This window comes from Syngnathus scovelli, chromosome 21 (assembly GCF_024217435.2).
Source record: "Syngnathus scovelli strain Florida chromosome 21, RoL_Ssco_1.2, whole genome shotgun sequence".
Lineage (NCBI taxonomy): Eukaryota > Metazoa > Chordata > Actinopteri > Syngnathiformes > Syngnathidae > Syngnathus > Syngnathus scovelli.
The window spans coordinates 8862524-8879505 of record NC_090867.1 but is presented as its reverse complement, the minus strand read 5'-3'; the positions used below and the strand labels follow the sequence as shown (position 1 = coordinate 8879505).

Here is a 16982-nt window from a genome sequence, read left to right as displayed (position 1 = left end):
AGGCAGGAAGCTAGCAGGCATGGAAAGGAAGAACACATGGTCACGGGAGAGCTCACATAGAGGATCTTATTTTCCAAAACACAAAGTGGCATGAAACTATGTCGAAATGATGAAATTCAAGAAGATAAGATAAATGGAGTGCACTGATTTTGTGATTTTTCTCGTCGCAAGGACATTTTTAACATTTGTCCTTAGAAACTGGACCTCAGATGTCAATAGATATTATTTGATCCAAGTATTTTCCTCCCATCTGTCATCATACGATTTTATATACTATACAGTCCATCCATTCCTTCCATTGTTTAACTTGGTGTGTCCATTCCTGCAGCTCTGGCACATTTCCGACGCTGCTGCGTAAGTGTGTGTGTTTGTGTGTGTGTACATCGGCCCACTTCTTGTTTTTGGTGAAGTAATCAGGAAACTCATAGTCAGGGCTTTTGTAAAGACACACTATGGCCACGCTTCCAATTGGCCAATACATTTCAAGAAGAATAGAAGGAAATAGAAAGTGGTTGTGTAAGCTGGTCAAGGCCTGCAAGAAAGTCCACATTAAAGCACGAATTAGATGGTCAGCTAACAAATCTGTAAAACACTGTAAATGCCAATTTTAAGCAAAATGTATGATAAATATAAATAACTACTTGTGAAGTTTTATTGAAGCCAAAGTTCGGTGAATCACAAGGTTTCTTTTTCCTGTTGGTAATTTTCTGCTGACTTTGGCAGGTGACCTAGAGTTCAACGCACATTCAAACACACACACTTCCCGTAGCGCTGACATTTTGTAGTGGTACAGTCAGAGAGCTTGAATTAAGAAATGGACAGTAAAAGGGTCCATGCGCCTTTACCTGACCTTCCTACGCAAGGAAAAAATGATAATGAAGATGAGGAAAAGGTTTTGGGGAATATTTTTGCAGAACTGGAATCTGTGGATCTTCCGCTGGGAACCACAATGAGGTAAATCTAATGCAACATGGCGACGGGAAAAGTTAATAGTTAAAAAATGAACTGCTTTGCATTAGAGACAGGATATTGTTTAAGAAATTTATAATAATGATGAAAATTGCAGTTTTTCTCATGTAATCAAGAAAGAAAGGTCATTAAAATGATGAGAAAAAATTAAAATCAGAACTGGCATTTTGTTATCATAATTAAGTACCAATTTTTAATTTCCAAATAATTTAAATGTTCAATTTGAATTTCTTTTTCATGGCATATGCAGCTGATATTTAAACAATGATAGGCCAATTACCTAATTCAACTAACTGTACATTTTGTGCATTTTTTTAATATTCACTAAATTGCAATAATTTCAAAGTCCAAATTTCCTTTAGTAAGCACATTCCAAATATGCATGTTAACGATAGCTCCTAGACTAATAGGGATCGGAAGCAAAAACATGGACAATTTGTTAATTAGATTTTATAGACTAGTAATTAATTAGGTGCGCATATCATATGCAAAACATATAAACAATCACATTAACAAATTTGTATTTGAGTAAGGACATTGATCATCTCACAATAATTATCAATAATAATTTCATAAGGTGCAAATGAGTTAAATATTTAAATGCAACACTTTTTTTCCCAACAAATCACTGCATGTCTTTACATATTCAAACTATTGCTACTTCGACATTAATCATAATTTCATCACTGATGCGGGTGGCTCATGCGCATGCGCGTCTCAGGGTCTATAGCCAATGTTTTATTTCCGGGTAGACCCGATGGTTCCTACACATGGAGCTTGCACGCCCTCTACTGACCAGTACTACCCATTCAGCTGCAGTTGGACAGCCATATAATGCCCACGTAATCATGGCGGAGAATGAAACCCTGGAGTGTATAACGGAGCACGAGCGGATTCTACAGGAAATTGAGAGTACGGATACGGCTTGTGTCGGTCCCACGCTTCGGTAAGAACTGTTGTCTGAGGAAGCCAATAAAATTCGCAGCGTCCGTTAAAATAATATCTTGTAGGTATCTTTTGTTCGTAAGCTCATCTATCATTAGCAACTGGGCAGGCTATGTTAGCTGTTTTAGCTAAACAGCGTTATATTGTTGAAAATCAACAATTGTTGGAGTATTAGCTTGCAGGCTTGACCATCATTTTGGTTTAATGGGTGCGTATTTAAATGTATCGCTTACGAGGACATTTGCATAAATTGACAATTGTTTTGGTGACCTGTCAAAATGTAAACATGAATTGTGGGTGTGGCTACCTTACTGTTGTCAGCTAACGGTATCTAATACTACTTCCTTATTGCCTTCTTAATTCCTGTCAACTGCATTATTGCATCCTCCCATTGTTCCCTTTTCTTGGTTCTTCCGACAATTGAATGTAAACATGTACTGTAAATACAGCTTCTCTCTATGAGTCTTGTAATATTTATATTTCCTAGTTACAGGACTAATTAAAGTTTGGACTCAGGTTTGGACTCAAAGCATGAACAGGAAAAAAAAAATCATATTTTTGGTTCGGTATGTGCTTGCCTACTGCAGATGTTTAAGGATCTGTCCTGGAGACCTCACAATGTCTATACAGCTTCTTTTAAATTGAAGTGAAAATGTTCTAATTTAATATTTATTTGATGAAGGGGATGCTGTCCATAATCCTTAAGAAATAAAGTTTTGAGATTCAAGATTACTTTAGTTTCTACAAACGTTGCATTTCATTTCTCCGTCAATAGATGGCGCTGTAACTGTAGAAAACAATGTTAGACCTTTGTCTCAAATTCCATAGTCATCTTTTTTTTTTTTTAACTTGCCTACATTTTAAACGTATTCACTTATTTTGGTTTTAAATGTGATATACTTTTATTGTTTAGCTGGATAGTTTGACACTTGTTTGTCCAAGCACACACACACAATATATATTTTTATATCTGTTCCACAAAACAAGCTCACGCTTCACTGTCATTTTTTTTAATACCAGATCAATCTACGATGACCAGCCTAATGCCCACGTACGCTTCATGGAAAAGCTGGATGCCAGGATAAGAAATCATGACCGTGAGATTGAGAAGATGTGCAATTTCCACCATCAAGGCTTTGTGGACGCTATCACAGAGCTCCTCAAAGTCCGCAATGATGCAGAGAAACTTATGGTAAGTTATGGAATCAATTGGCAGACTGATGGTTGGCGACCACTGCTTTAAATGACAATCTTCATAAGAGATAAATCAAATTCCACATGTCTAATTCCAAACTGTGAGGTCTTTCTAGAGATGTGGAGACTTTGTTCTTTTGATTTGCATTAACACACAAAGTGTTGGCCCCAAAAACGGCCACTTTTTTCCCACGCAGAGAGCTTACTTTGCATTTTGACAGATTGTCATTTGTGGGAAATCTTGTCACGTTGCTCATTATACAAGTGTACGCACGCCCGTGTTCAGAATTTAACAAGCACATTCAAACTCATTCATTCATTCATTCATCATCCAAACAAACCGCAGGATGGTCGTAGGCGTGCTGGAGTCTATCCCACCTGTCTTTGGGCAATAGGCGGGGTACACCCCAAACTAGTTGCAAACTCCATACAGCTAGGCCGGAACCGGAATCGGACCCTGCACCCTTGATCTGTGAGGCGGACGTGCTAACCCTACCGTGCCACCTAAAGCTAACGATATTTTATTGACATGTTTCCAAACATAAATAAATAACAATAATAATTTCACAGACCTTAGTGGGGGTGCACCATTTTTTTTTGCAAACTGTATGTTCAGTGGTTTCTTTTTAATTCCTCCCTTTTGCTGTGCCTCGAAGGAAAAAAGATGATTCAAATTTGCGATGATGGAGTTTGCCATGCTAGTTAGGGAAGTTCCTCGTTGAAAGGATTGCATAAAAAGCCGACTGGTCAATTGGGTCATGGCTCTCAGCCGTGTGACAGGAGCAGATAGTTCAAAAATCCTCATCCAGAATCGAGAAGTTTGTCACCGAATCTGTGAGAAAAGAGCCTGTCACAAGCCATTAAACTCCATGAAAGGCCCAGTGGAGCGATGATGGGTTCAGGTCCCTGCTGCCTGGTTAATATGAATTTGCCCGCCTTTGTCCTTGGCCCTTCATGGACAATGAGCTGATTACAAGGTTGAGCAGCTGCAGGAAGAGTGCTGGAGAGGGAAAAGAGAGGGCATCAAGTGGGGGAGGGCAGATGCAAACAAGACAAATTCATTATGTCCACCTAAGAACCTCATCAAGATGTCACTCAAAGGGCCAAAATGGATAGTTTGCAATAAACAGGAAATGGTGAGTCAAGTTTATTTACAGTATAAAGGAAATGTAAAAAAATAGTCATTTTGTTTTGTTTATGTGAGAATTTCTTTGGGTTCACTTTGAATACCTTGTATGGAAAAATAGGAATAATTCAAATAGTTTGTTTTAACTGAAGTTTAACATCCTGTGTTTTTTCAAGGGTCAAGTGACGGACACGAATCGAAGACTACAAGAAGCTGGGAGAGAGGTAAGGCCACTGGGCTTAATGAAATTCATAAAAATATAAAATACCAATAGAATGAACGCTACTTCATTGCTACTTCTCGTTTCGATGCTTTGCCAGCATTGGCGTTTCCCCAATTGATTGTGTTCTCGCTTCTTGCCCTCAGGTGACGGCTCAATCCGGGGAGGTGATTCGCTGTCGCGTCCAGCAGAGGAACATGGCCACAACTGTGGAGAAACTCCAGCTCTGCATACCAGGTATTTAAAATTTGGAAGAATTACTTTGACAACCTAAAAACACGTTGCTGATTCATTCTATTTTCTCATAGTGCTCGAAATGTACAGCAAACTTAAGGAGCAGCTGGATTCCAAAAGGTATGGATTTTACACATGGGCATGTACTGATGAATTATTTTTGCCTTTGTCTTTCAATGAATGAGAAAGTTTGCACGTGTGGCACACTGCAGTCAACAAAAAAAAAAAAAAAGTTCAATTAGGAGGAAAGGGAACAGTCAACAATTTACCTTTTGCTCTGTCAAAAATATGATCATAAAAAAACTGAGAATGAAAAACTGAAGCGTATCCCCCCCCCCCCCCATAATAAAATTACCCAAGTAATCTGTACTTTGTCGGTTTGCTTGAACTTCATTTTTACCTCATGAACTTCACTGAAAGAAAACTAATGACCCTTTTTTGTTCATTTGTGTGTAGCAAAGGAACTGGCCATTCACTGGCAAGACAATTGACCCTCAGTGTGCCCTTGTTTGCCACAAGGCCCCCTCGTTGCAGTCCCGTCAAGGCCCACTGCCAATCTTAGGCAATTAGACCACCGTGTGGGATATATGTATGTGTTTGGGGAGGGGGGGGGGTCTACTTTCAGCACTAATGACATGGCTTTTCTGCCGTTACTTCATTTGAGAACAGCGAATATTGCTGCAATACTTGCCGTTGAACGACTTGACGGCCAAGTGACCTTTCTGCCGCCACTTCTTGCCTTTACGTTGTCCGTCCTGGCGCGCTTCACTCAAACCGGCCTTTTTTATCCACTTGTGTCTCGTGTTCATGTGTGTGCAAGACTTTTTCCACTCACCGACTGACCAATTAGATCCCTCACTGCCTGCCTATCAGCCTAATGATGGGAGTTTAGCACACTGAACTGAGGGTGAACCCCCCTTTGATTTGTGTTCACTTCCAAAGACTGCCATGTCTTTAAAGGCCCCCTTTTCCACTCCACTGTATCTTGGTTTTCCACGGCCGTAATTGGCTCTACCCGCTTGAGTTTGTGAACTTCGTTTGTGTATCACAAAAGAGGGCTCCCCCTTCGTCATGGCGGAGAAAGTTTCCGGTGTCACGGGGTTTCGAGACCGCATTAAATGCATCAGTCGATATGCTAATTAGCAGAGGTGCGAGTCAGTCGCACGTGCAAATCACAACCGAGTCTCGAGCAAGTTCAAAGTTACTGCCGCAAAAATCCATCCATCCCTCTTTTTTTTTTTTAATTGCGCAAGAGAATTTAACTAATTTCGCTCATCACTAGTGTTACATTTTATCTTCTTAGACACTATGCTGCACTGAAAACCATGGAACAACTGGAGAAGATCTACATCCCTCGGTAAGAAATTAAATTCAAATTTTGAATGTATTTTTCTCCAAAACAATTGTCCTTGTGCATATTATGTTTGGATGGATGTCCACTTCTCAGTTCATCTTTAATTCATTTTTTCATATTCTTGCTACCTTTTTTTTCCCCTTCCACTTTGGGCTTATTTAAAAGTCGTAATTCTCCTGTGTTTCATGCAGAGTCCGCCAGTATAGGTTCTGTCAAATCATGGCTGAAAACCTGCCCAGACTGAGGGAGGAGATAAAGGAGATCTCCATGTCTGACCTCAAGGACTTCCTGGAGAGCATAAGAAAACACTCGGACAAAGTTGGAGAGACCGCCATGAGACAGGTTATTAAATTTGTGTTCTCAGTCCAAGCCCAAAAATGTGTATTGGTGGCTGATATAATGATGTGTCCCTCCAGGCGCAACAACACAGAACCTTTAACAGTGCGGTAGCAAAGCAGGCCAGCGTGGGACACTACACTAAGCCTTTGTACTCCCTCAATGGTCAAACACACACGCACAACAGTCTCCAGATTGACGATGACGCAGAAGATGAGGATGACGCTGATGAGGAGGTAATGACACTGCATGCTTTTCATGTCGTACTAGTTCAAGAGACTACAAACCAATTATATAATCAGGGTGAGATATTGTAGCATCATAGTGGGAATACAATCCCGATTCATTGAGGTTTATATTCGTATTCTTCTAATGAATAGTCTTACTGGTATATGTACCTTTAGCACAGTACTGTGAAAGAAAAACTGAAATTGTGTTTTTATCTTCACAGATTCTTGCAGCTCAGGATCTTGTGGACTTTTCACCTGTGTACAGGTGTTTACACATTTACGCTGCGCTGGTAAGTTACCCAACAAAACAATTACATTTTATTTTATGATGCCAAATCATGTTTACTCATATGTGTTGGCAGGGAGATCGAGAAACATTTGAGAATTATTATAGGAAACAGAGGAAAAAACAGGCCAGGCTAGTTCTGCAGCCTCAGGCAAACATGGTAAGGAACACTTAACATCCAAAGCTGAAATGAAATCTTGGTGGAACTTATACAAATGTCCATGTATTTGCAACTAATAATGTGTATCTTGTGTCTGTATATAGCATGAAACAGTGGAGGGCTACAGAAGATACTTCAATCAGATAGTAGGGTAAGATAAAAATGACTCCATATTTATTATTTCGTGTAAAAGAACAACCATATGGCGTTAATTGAGTTTCTTCTGTCTTTAGGTTCTTTGTTGTGGAGGACCACATTCTCCATGCCACTCAAGGGCTGGTGACCAAAGCTTTCACTGACGAACTGTGGAATATGGCCCTATCGAAGATCATCGCCGTGCTCCGCACACATTCGGTAATCTTCTACACACGAACAGGGAGTCCACTGTGAATTCAGATAAGACGATTCCGAGTAAATCGAAATCATAGTGACCGCTTCTGATCTATTTTTCCTGGAAGAACCTCCTTTCCTTGGCCATTTTCCTGCACTTAGAACAAAAACAAAAACAAGAAAAACTGCAAAGGTCAGCGCACCCACAAACACACTAATGATGTCACTCTCAAAAGAAGGATGAAATCACAAACAAAGAGTAGCTCATCGGAAGCTTAATGAGAGACAGATTGCAACAATAACAGCGGTTGAAGATGCTATATTCCTGACCACTGAGCTGCAGTCACTTGTAAATTACCAGGAGGATTATGCTAACAGGCCAGAGAATGGGCCGCACAGTGTGGGGTGAGTTTGACAAAAGCCCCCGGGTCACCTCCCTCCTGGCTGCCCTTTTTCTGGGGACAGACACAGGCAGCTCCACATTTGCAATTATTTCATGGTTACTGTTTTTAATTGATGCATTATCTACATAATCTTTGAATCACTTTTTCCCCCCCTCAGTCATATTGTGAGGATCCAGACCTGGTCCTGGAGCTGAAGAACCTCATCGTCATATTTGCGGACACGCTACAGGTTATTATTGTTTTGTTTCCCCCACCTCATCCAACTTCTCGTATTCATTACGTGGTTTTATTTTTATGTCGTGTATCTATAAAGGGTTTTGGTTTCTCTGTGAATCGACTATTTGACCTGCTGTTTGAAGTCCGAGACCAGTACAATGAAACTCTTCTAAAGAAGTGGACGCTGGTATTCAGGTGAGTTCTTCTTCTTCTAATCTATTGTGGGCTGCTATGTTTTTTAATGTTAGTGTTTGGAGGAAGGAAGAAATGTTTACAGTAAATTTGCAACACATTCCCAAAAGCTAAAAACAATATATTTATGCAGGGAGATCTTCGAATTGGACAACTATAGTCCCATACCAGTGGAAACAGAAGATGAGTATAAACTGGTCGTGGGTCGCTTCCCGTTTCACGATGCAGAGATAGAAAAGGTAAAGATGGATTCCACAATAATTGTGCCGTTGTGAACTTTGTCTATTTATAAAAGTCCACATCACACGTAGTTGTATTGTTGAAACTCTTTTTTGTTTTTGTGAGTAGCAGGATTTCCCCAAGAAGCTGCCAATGTCCCAGTCTGTGCCACAGATCTATATGCAAGTCAAAGAATTTATTTACGCCAGCCTCAAGTTCTCCGAATCCCTTCACCGCAGGTACACCTCAATAAATAACAGTAAATATATGTATCTAACATTTTATCTTTTGATGTGCGCTTTTCTATCCACAACTCTTTTTTTGTTTTTTTTATCCAGTTCGACGGAGATTGATGATATGTTGCGGAAATCAACTAACCTGCTGCTGACAAGGACACTCAGCAGTTGTCTGCAAAACCTCATCAAGAAGCCACATATAGGGCTGACTGAGGTACCAAAAAAAAAAAAAAAGTGCCAGTAAATGTCATTCCCTACCTTCATGTTGATGAATTTCTCTTCTTCCAAAAGTTGGTGCAGATCATCATCAATACCACCCACCTGGAGCAGGCCTGTCGGTACCTTGAGGAATTTATAACAAATATCACCAACGTCTCTCCTGAAACGGTCCACACGACAAGACTCTATGGCTTGTCTACATTCAAGGTATTTGATTTGATTTGATTTTGTTAATGCTGTTCCAATCAGTAAGTCTTTTCCTCTAAATTGGCCATTTGCAGGATGCCCGTCATGCTGCAGAAGGAGAAATCTATACCAAACTGAACCAGAAAATTGACGAGTTTATCCAACTGGCAGATTATGAATGGAGTATGGCTGAGTCTGATGGTCGGGCCTCAGGTTATCTGATGGACCTTATCAATTTCCTACGCTCCACATTTCAAGTCTTCACACACCTCCCGGTGAGTACGATTTATTTTGACTGTACAGCTAGTGCCGTATTTTAAAACTAACGTGGGTGGAGGTGGGAACGTGTCCAACCTCGCCAAGCACACACAAAGCCAAATGACTGGCTCATTATCAATAAAATGACCATATTTGCTTTCATACAAAATGTTCTGTATGTTTCTATTGCCTAACTGTTTTTTTTTTTCTTGTGAGAATAGTCTAAATGTCTGTATGCTATGGGAAGATTTGAAGTGTATTCTGATTTGTCAATATGCATGGCAATAGCTTTTCTTACTTGACAGCTCTTGCATGTTATTTCAAACTATGCAAGTTGAGCGTAGTTTGTTTAATGTTAGCATAGATTTTTTTGCTTTTGCAACTGCATCCTGTTTAGCCCCCTCCTCAAACGTCCATCTTTCTGCCGTCCGTCTTTCAGTTTTCATTTTTATTTGCTGAGAATACATCCTGCTGTCCCCTGAAATAACACATCCTTTTTCTAATATTTTCCTCTCTGTTTTATTCCTTGAATCATTTATGTTAAGCACGTAATACGGCGTTACTTGACGATTTCCTCCTCCTGTCCATTTATTCTTGCCGCATTTCTTTTCCTGTCCTTTCCCCACCCCTCGTCCATTGTGGGTTGGTTTGGGGTCTGCTCAGAATAACAACAATGACCATGCATCGATGTCGGTGAGTATTGTTAACAGGCTGTTGCACTGTTTCACTTGCAAGGAGGCCATCAAAAGCATGCTAGCATTTTGACAGTGCCACATTTTCAAATCTTTTTTTTTTTTTGTCATGTTTAATGTCAAAATGTGTGGCATCAAATGACAAAATCTACTTTTCATAGTCTAGTTGGGGGTTTGCCGGTATGCAAAGCACCACACCGATTGTCACTACACCTTGCTCATTGTTTTACTTTTAATGAACTGGAAATGTTCAACCAGATTTTGATGTTGCCATACATAGCATGCCCAACTTACACAATATTGCCAAAAGTATTGGCTCACCCATTCGGATGATCAGAAGTTGGTCTATGGTCACACGTGTAGAAAAGCAAGCAGCTCGGCATGCAGACTATTTTTTACAAAAACTCTCAGGAGCTCAGTGAATTGTCGCATGGAACCGTGATAGGATGGGCCAACGTTATATTGATGGATGACGAATCATATAAGTTCATATTGTATGTAAGTCAAGGAAGGTGAGCAAATACTTTTAGCAATATAGTCCCAAATTATATACTGCCTCATCTTCTCTCTCTCTCTTCTTTCCTCTATTGCGTTATCTGTAGGGAAAAGTGGCCCAGACAGCTTGTATGTCAGCCTGCAAGCATCTGTCCACATCACTGATGCAGATGCTCCTGGACACCGAACTGAAGCAGATCAGCATGGGCGCCATTCAGCAATTCAACTTGGATGTTATTCAGTGTGAATGTATGTGCAAGAAAAATTCACACTTATAATCAACACTATTTTGAGAGTTTTGTTGTTAGTGATGTTTCGGTTTGTCGTATTCAAGTGTGTCTTTTGTTGTTTTCAGTGTTTGCCAGCTCCGAGCCAGTCCCGGGCTTCCAAGGAGACACACTGCAACTGGCTTTTATTGACTTAAGACAGGTAAGGTGGACAGACAGAGCAATGGAATAGCATCTAATTCATATTGAAAATGAATTTGGTCGTATTTAGGTGGACTTTGAAAATGATTTGTGCTTTCTCTAGACTTTTTCTATTCTGTTTATATCCCAGCTGTATCTCTTTGTATAACCTTTTCAACTTTTCTCTGGCCTTTTTTTCCCCCCTTGCCCAAGAAAACAAATACTCCCCTTTTTACCGACATGAGCTCTTCAACGTGCTTTTTTTGTAAACACCAGTGGTATGTAAAGTGTTGCTGGGTCTCATTAACTTCTGTCTACGTTGACCTGTTAATCTGGGCCCGAGGTGCAGGCTTGGCTCGTCATTCAGTTCAGGTCACAGGCTTTCGGAGTTAAGGTTCGCTGCTTACTGTCTGTCTGCTCTGTGGGACTGCAGAGGCAACTTATGGACGTGAAATCGGCTCTCCTATCTCTGGCGTTGTGTTTTGCTATGGTGGTTAAACAGCTTGTAAATGGCAGGGCCCCAAGAGTGCATGATATTAGCCTGGAGTATGTTAACTCCTATAAACAAGATGAGTGTGACTGTAGCTGCAGTAATTAACGATGTGAAGCAGTCACTTAACCTGAAAAAGATGACCAGGCAATCTGCAGCCGAGACAAAATGCCTGTAGTTTCCATGCCAGGAAATCCAGGCACTGATCAGAGCTAATGGGTCCTCAAACTGGCCAGTGCACAAGTCAGTCTCATGTAGGTCTGAAAGTGGCAGTCATCCAGACAAAGCTCCTGAAGACAGCAGAATTCATCCAGCGCCTCTGAATGGTCCCCTTGTTTGCAAAAGTGTCTGGTCAGCCGCAATTTTCACCACCAACAGGCCTCCAAAGGTAGCACGTGTGACGGGAAAGCGAACGCCCGCAATCAAGCGAGAGGTGAACGTTTGCTTCTGAAACGCGGTATGAAGCTTGGAAACTGCCCTAGTCATTATTTCGGTTCCCAACTTTTTGGGGGGACACAGTTGAGGTGTTGACGAGATGGTGAGCACAGCAGGGAAGACTGCAACTGATCATCGAGGCCTCTACAGATGAGGTGACTTGGGCACCTTGGCCTCCTGGACCCAGGGACCACCCAGAACATGCTAGAGAAACCCTCTCCTGGTTGGCCTGGGAACATCTCACGATGGCCCCAAAGTCGGGGCTTTTGTGTTGTCCCTGCAACCTGACCCGGATAAGCGGAAGAAATTTGATGGATTGATGGATGCACCCTTTTATACACCTGCTTGCTTCTTGACATGTTAATCCTAGCCTAAGGTGAAGGGATTTTGAAGCCGTCCTCTGGCTGAGGTTATACTAAGGCCGTCCGTCCATTTACTTTCGCCTTATCTTCTGTTATGTTCTTTGTCGGGACAAGGGTAATGGATTTCTAAATTGTTTCTGATTTGTAGTTATCAAAATATTCCAAAGGACTATTGATTTCTTTAGTCAAGCTTTACCCAAAGAAACGAATTTGGAGTGATGATGACCCCAGTAGCTCTTTTTTTCCACATTACACACAAATCCAATGCCCTCCAGTGACAGCTTGTGACGACACAAAACCTCTCTCACTCAAAAAGTGACTTCGTGACCGAGCTCGCCCGACAAAATCCCTCAAAATGACTCTGAATTTGTCGCTTTTGGGGCTTTTGACAGTCCACACACTCAAAGGTTCGGGCATCCCCGGCCTTGGTAGCCCATGGGTTGCAGGCTTCTCGCTAAGTTAACACCTAAGTCGGAGAATAGCATTGTTGTAGGGCTTTCCTTAGTCATCTGAATAATCGTATTATCCCTAAGCTGCTTTTTCACTGCGGGGGGGGGGGGGGGGGGGGGGGGGGGGGGTGAAGTCCATCAGGTTAACCAGGGGTCATTTGTGGGGGGTCATTTTTGAATGTTGTAAAAACGTAACATGTATCATAAGAGCTTCCTCCCAGGTCCCACTTTTCTCTCCAAACCCACGCAGGCACTTTTTTTTTGTTTGTCTATGTGTGCTTTTCAGCTCCTGGATCTCTTCATGGTGTGGGACTGGTCAACTTACCTGGCAGATTATGGTCAGCCGACTTCCAAATACCTTCGAGTCAACCCAGCCACAGCCCTGGCTTTACTTGAGAAGTGAGTGAAGAAAAAATGTGTTCAAGTTTGGGCTCCTGTAATTGCGTGGACCCAACAGGATCTAAATTGTCAGGATTTAAAGTCCTCGTTCACTATGCAAGAGTCATTTTTATTGATTTCATAGCTGTGTGTATGCAATTATCTAAGTTTTTTCTCTCTTGCTATTGTGCTGCCAGAGTTTACAGAGGGTAGGTACAGCTTTTATTTTCACTTCAATATTTTTTGACATTCCATTTAAAATGTAGTTCAGTCACGGGTAGTATTTGGCATTGGCGTTAACCCAAGAGTCATGAAATTTGCTATGGTTACATTTAAATCCAGGCTCATGTGACTCGATTTGTTGCATCACACATGAATTGAAGTGTATACTAATTCCTCTGTTGCTTCCTCTTCAAGGATGAAGGACACCAGTAAGAAGAACAATATCTTTTCTCAGTTCAGGAAGAACGACAGAGACAAACAAAAACTGATCGAGACTGTGGTCAAACAGCTAAGGAGCCTGGTCAACGGCATGTCCTCCTAGGATCACGTTACAGGTACATCTCCCAAAACTGCCAAGACCCAATCGGGCTTTGAACCAATGAATGACGTAAGGAATATCCAAGCACATCATTTGAATACACAGGGCCTGATTTACATCCTGTTTGCACACACTTGATTGCTCACACTCGTGTTGAATCCGATCAATCGGACCCAGCATTGTGTCTGGCGATCGCACAAAATTGCATCACGGTTCTTTTTGGCGCGTTCTGGGAGGAGTCTTTGGAGGGATGACCATTCAGGACCTACCTTCCCAGAGCAGTTTTCCATCAATTTCAATTTGACGCTTGCAGTACTCTCTCAACTATGCATCAGGAAGAGCGGAAGAGTAACTCACCCTCCCTCCCTCCCTCCCTCCCGCCACCAGACTGTAACGTTTTAAAATGGCACGCAAAGGAGGACGATTGGGCTTGCAAGATTAGACACAGGCTACTACTGTACAAAGTGAATAAATAGTGTAGAAACAAAAATGACATGAGTCAATACTCCACCCAAATATCATGCAGATGACCAAGATCCATTGATTTGGAGAGTATTGCTGCTATAATAACAATACAAACTTGTTTATTTTTTCATATTTAATACACAAGGGTGAAATGATCATTACTCCGGAAAAAGTGAAGTCAAAAGGGAGTGGGACAATTAAAGTGTACTCTTTTGCTCACAAAATTGATTGATTGATTGCAAAGCTCATAAACAAGAAGAATGTTCAGTTTTTAATGTTATGTACAAACAAATGGACGATGATGTTTTGAGTGACAGATGTTCATTTTAAAAATATTGCCTTTTTTTCATGACTATTTATTGTTTTTCTTACCTGGGTTTTAAACTTGCTGCCAAATTTAGGTTTTTATGTTTGATTACAAAATGGGGCTTTATTAATGAGTAAAGCCCTTCTTAAAATAGATGACTGATTTATTCTTACTTATTTTCTTATTCTGAGCATTACATTTGTATTTTTTTTTTCTTTTTTAACTGCATGTTTATTGATTGGGGGACAAAAGAGTGTGTTCTCATAAAGACTGCCAAGATTCCAAAGAACTCAAAAGTCGCCACTTAGGCAAAACTCATGAAGGTTGAAGATGTAAGATTTAAGGCTTTAAAAATGAAATAGCAACTACATCTAAATGAAAAAAAAAATCTTTAAAATCCAATAGGATTACAGACTTGAAGAAACTGTTGAATATACTGTATTTCTGGTTTAAAATTGTCCTAAAAATACATTTAAGATAACATGTCTTCTTCATTCTTAAATCGCTTTTTATCAAATTTAGTTCTGCACATGCACTTTTTTTTTTGTCCCTAATTAACTGTTCTATAAAAATGAAACAGCAAATTGAACATTTTGATTCAGTGAACAAAACAAACCAGGCCTGTAATGCTCAATCATTTTTTTGGTCACCATTATAACAATTATTTTTTGGACCATTCGGCACACAGTAATGTTAGGTGTGGATGTGTGTATGCGTGTGTGTGTGTGTGTGTGTTGTGGGGGGGGAATAATTGTAATGTTCTATAAATGATGTATACTTGTATATTTAACAATTGAAAAATCTTTTAAATTTTACATTTTGAATTGTCTATTTTTGTTCCTCAGGGGGAAAATGAGGCTTTTGAATCTGTAAATTCATAAAGCACAGCAATAATGACTTGGCTTCTTTACAGCCTCGTTGGCAGGTTTCTTGCTGAAACCTGTCTGCTGATGATTATCATTTTTTTATCCTTATTCTGTGCTCTCAGTATATTTTTACTTAAAAATTACTTAAATATTGGAACGTTTTGTTTTGCTGAGATTATTTATACATTCGATTGATACTTGTGCTTACCTATTAATTTGCTTCCGTTAGATTTAGTCTATAATGTAATATCAATTCAGAACTGTAAATGTATGCTAATGTATGGAAATAAAAAATAATATACTGCTCTTTTGTCACAACATGTGAAATGTTTTTAGTTTATAGCAAAAATATTAGCCCCATAGCTGTAATATCTCTACTGAAAGGCTCAACACAAAAGTTTGAAATGAGCTTAACTCATTTTATTTTATTTGATCCTTGAGCCTGGCATATCCTACCACACACACACACACACTGGGAAACAGCGAGTGAACTTTAGCCCGGGTCAGTGTCTGAATGTGAGGATCCCTGTCGCCGCAGATGTAATGAGGCGAGAAACATTTGGAGTGCTTCATTATGAGTGGCCAACAGCCACCCTGCCAACACTCACACACAAAGAAACATGTTTGTTTTCCTCTGGGGGTTACCGTGCTCCTACCATGTCAGTTCAACTACTCTTTATCTTTTAATAATACTTGATTCCAACCCATCCCTTCCATATCTACCTTGATATCATATTTATTGCACGCTCGTCGTGATGGTGTCTGGGTTCACTCACTTGAAATTCCCGCTTGTTTTAAATGCACCGTACAAATAAAATTCAAGGCTTAATATATTAAGTGGCCGGATTCTCTTCGTTTATGACCGACTCTTTATGAGTCGTTTGACATCACCTCCCAAATTTGACTTTCCTGTGACAAATGCAGAGTCGTCGTACTTGTTCCTGAGTGTGAACGAGGGTGGCAAAGGTTTTAGTGGAGGGATCAAACGTTTTGACAGGGCAGTAAAAGCTTGCACAATAGCCATATAATCGAACTTTTCTCATCATGTCTAGAAGCTGTTCAATTTGATCTGGAAGCCGATTTGGAGCTCTTCTGTAGAATCCCACGTGACACTTTTAACTTGATTTGACTATAAGTGATTTGTCCGGTTCCATTTGACTGTAAACGTGTCTGAGTAAATGTTTATTAGAAAAACAGCAAGCGACCTCATGCTGAACCAGCAGCTTGACACTCCCCTTGACCTCATCTTGGGAATGTACCTCTGATTTGCACCTCCGGCTATAAACTTGTACATCACGCACAGCTGGTGTAGGCCTCGCCTCGCCTCGATGCCGACAAAACAACAAAGATCTTGACGAGACCTGTTTTCTTTTATTGAACCTTGGTGAGAGATGTATGGAAAAAGTCATTCCGAAATGATTGAACATGGGACTGACATCGAATCATACAATACAAGGAACTATGATTAACTCAGAGGCATTCCAAATATGTTTTGGTCTTACCTGCGACAGATTATGAAGTTGCAAGGACAGGTTGAGATTTGGCCAACCTTGTCAGGGAACTATTACATGAAATGAAATTTGGCGAGTGTGATGTTGACTCAGGGTTCCCGTTCAAGGTCACAAACTTTTACCGAGTCTTTTCCAGATGTTGGCCTGCACTTTTTTGCTACGGCTGAGTTTTGAATGTGAGAAAAATACAAAACCTGATTCATGTGTGCTGGTTCTTGTATTCCAATTGGAAAGATTGCTTCCGTTAACTGCTGCACTAATCAGTGTGAT

At 40.5% G+C, this 16982-nt stretch overlaps 1 protein-coding gene across 5 annotated transcripts; it reads left to right on the top strand.

The window, feature by feature from the left end:
* The first annotated feature begins 782 nt into the window (after positions 1 to 782).
* On the top strand, positions 783 to 15507 carry exoc6 (exocyst complex component 6). Of its 5 annotated transcripts, none has more exons than XM_049758934.2 (24): positions 783 to 954; positions 2935 to 3106; positions 4411 to 4458; positions 4601 to 4691; positions 4763 to 4808; positions 5992 to 6045; positions 6234 to 6384; positions 6459 to 6614; positions 6830 to 6898; positions 6971 to 7054; positions 7159 to 7205; positions 7288 to 7408; positions 7946 to 8017; positions 8102 to 8199; positions 8330 to 8435; positions 8545 to 8654; positions 8754 to 8865; positions 8943 to 9077; positions 9152 to 9331; positions 9978 to 10007; positions 10609 to 10750; positions 10857 to 10930; positions 12931 to 13043; positions 13220 to 13414. In XM_049758934.2, exons 1-24 carry the CDS (start codon positions 815 to 817, stop codon positions 13233 to 13235), a joined length of 2367 nt encoding a protein of 788 aa, XP_049614891.1. In that variant the 5' UTR covers positions 783 to 814; the 3' UTR covers positions 13236 to 13414. The 5 variants fall into 5 exon arrangements, with proteins under 5 accessions (XP_049614891.1, XP_049614886.1, XP_049614888.1 ...); XM_049758929.2 differs by lacking the exon at positions 13220 to 13414 and adding an exon at positions 13440 to 15507 and having other exon boundaries at positions 784 to 954; XM_049758932.1 differs by lacking the exons at positions 783 to 954; positions 13220 to 13414 and adding exons at positions 1773 to 1915; positions 13440 to 15507.
* The last annotated feature ends 1475 nt before the right edge of the window (positions 15508 to 16982 follow it).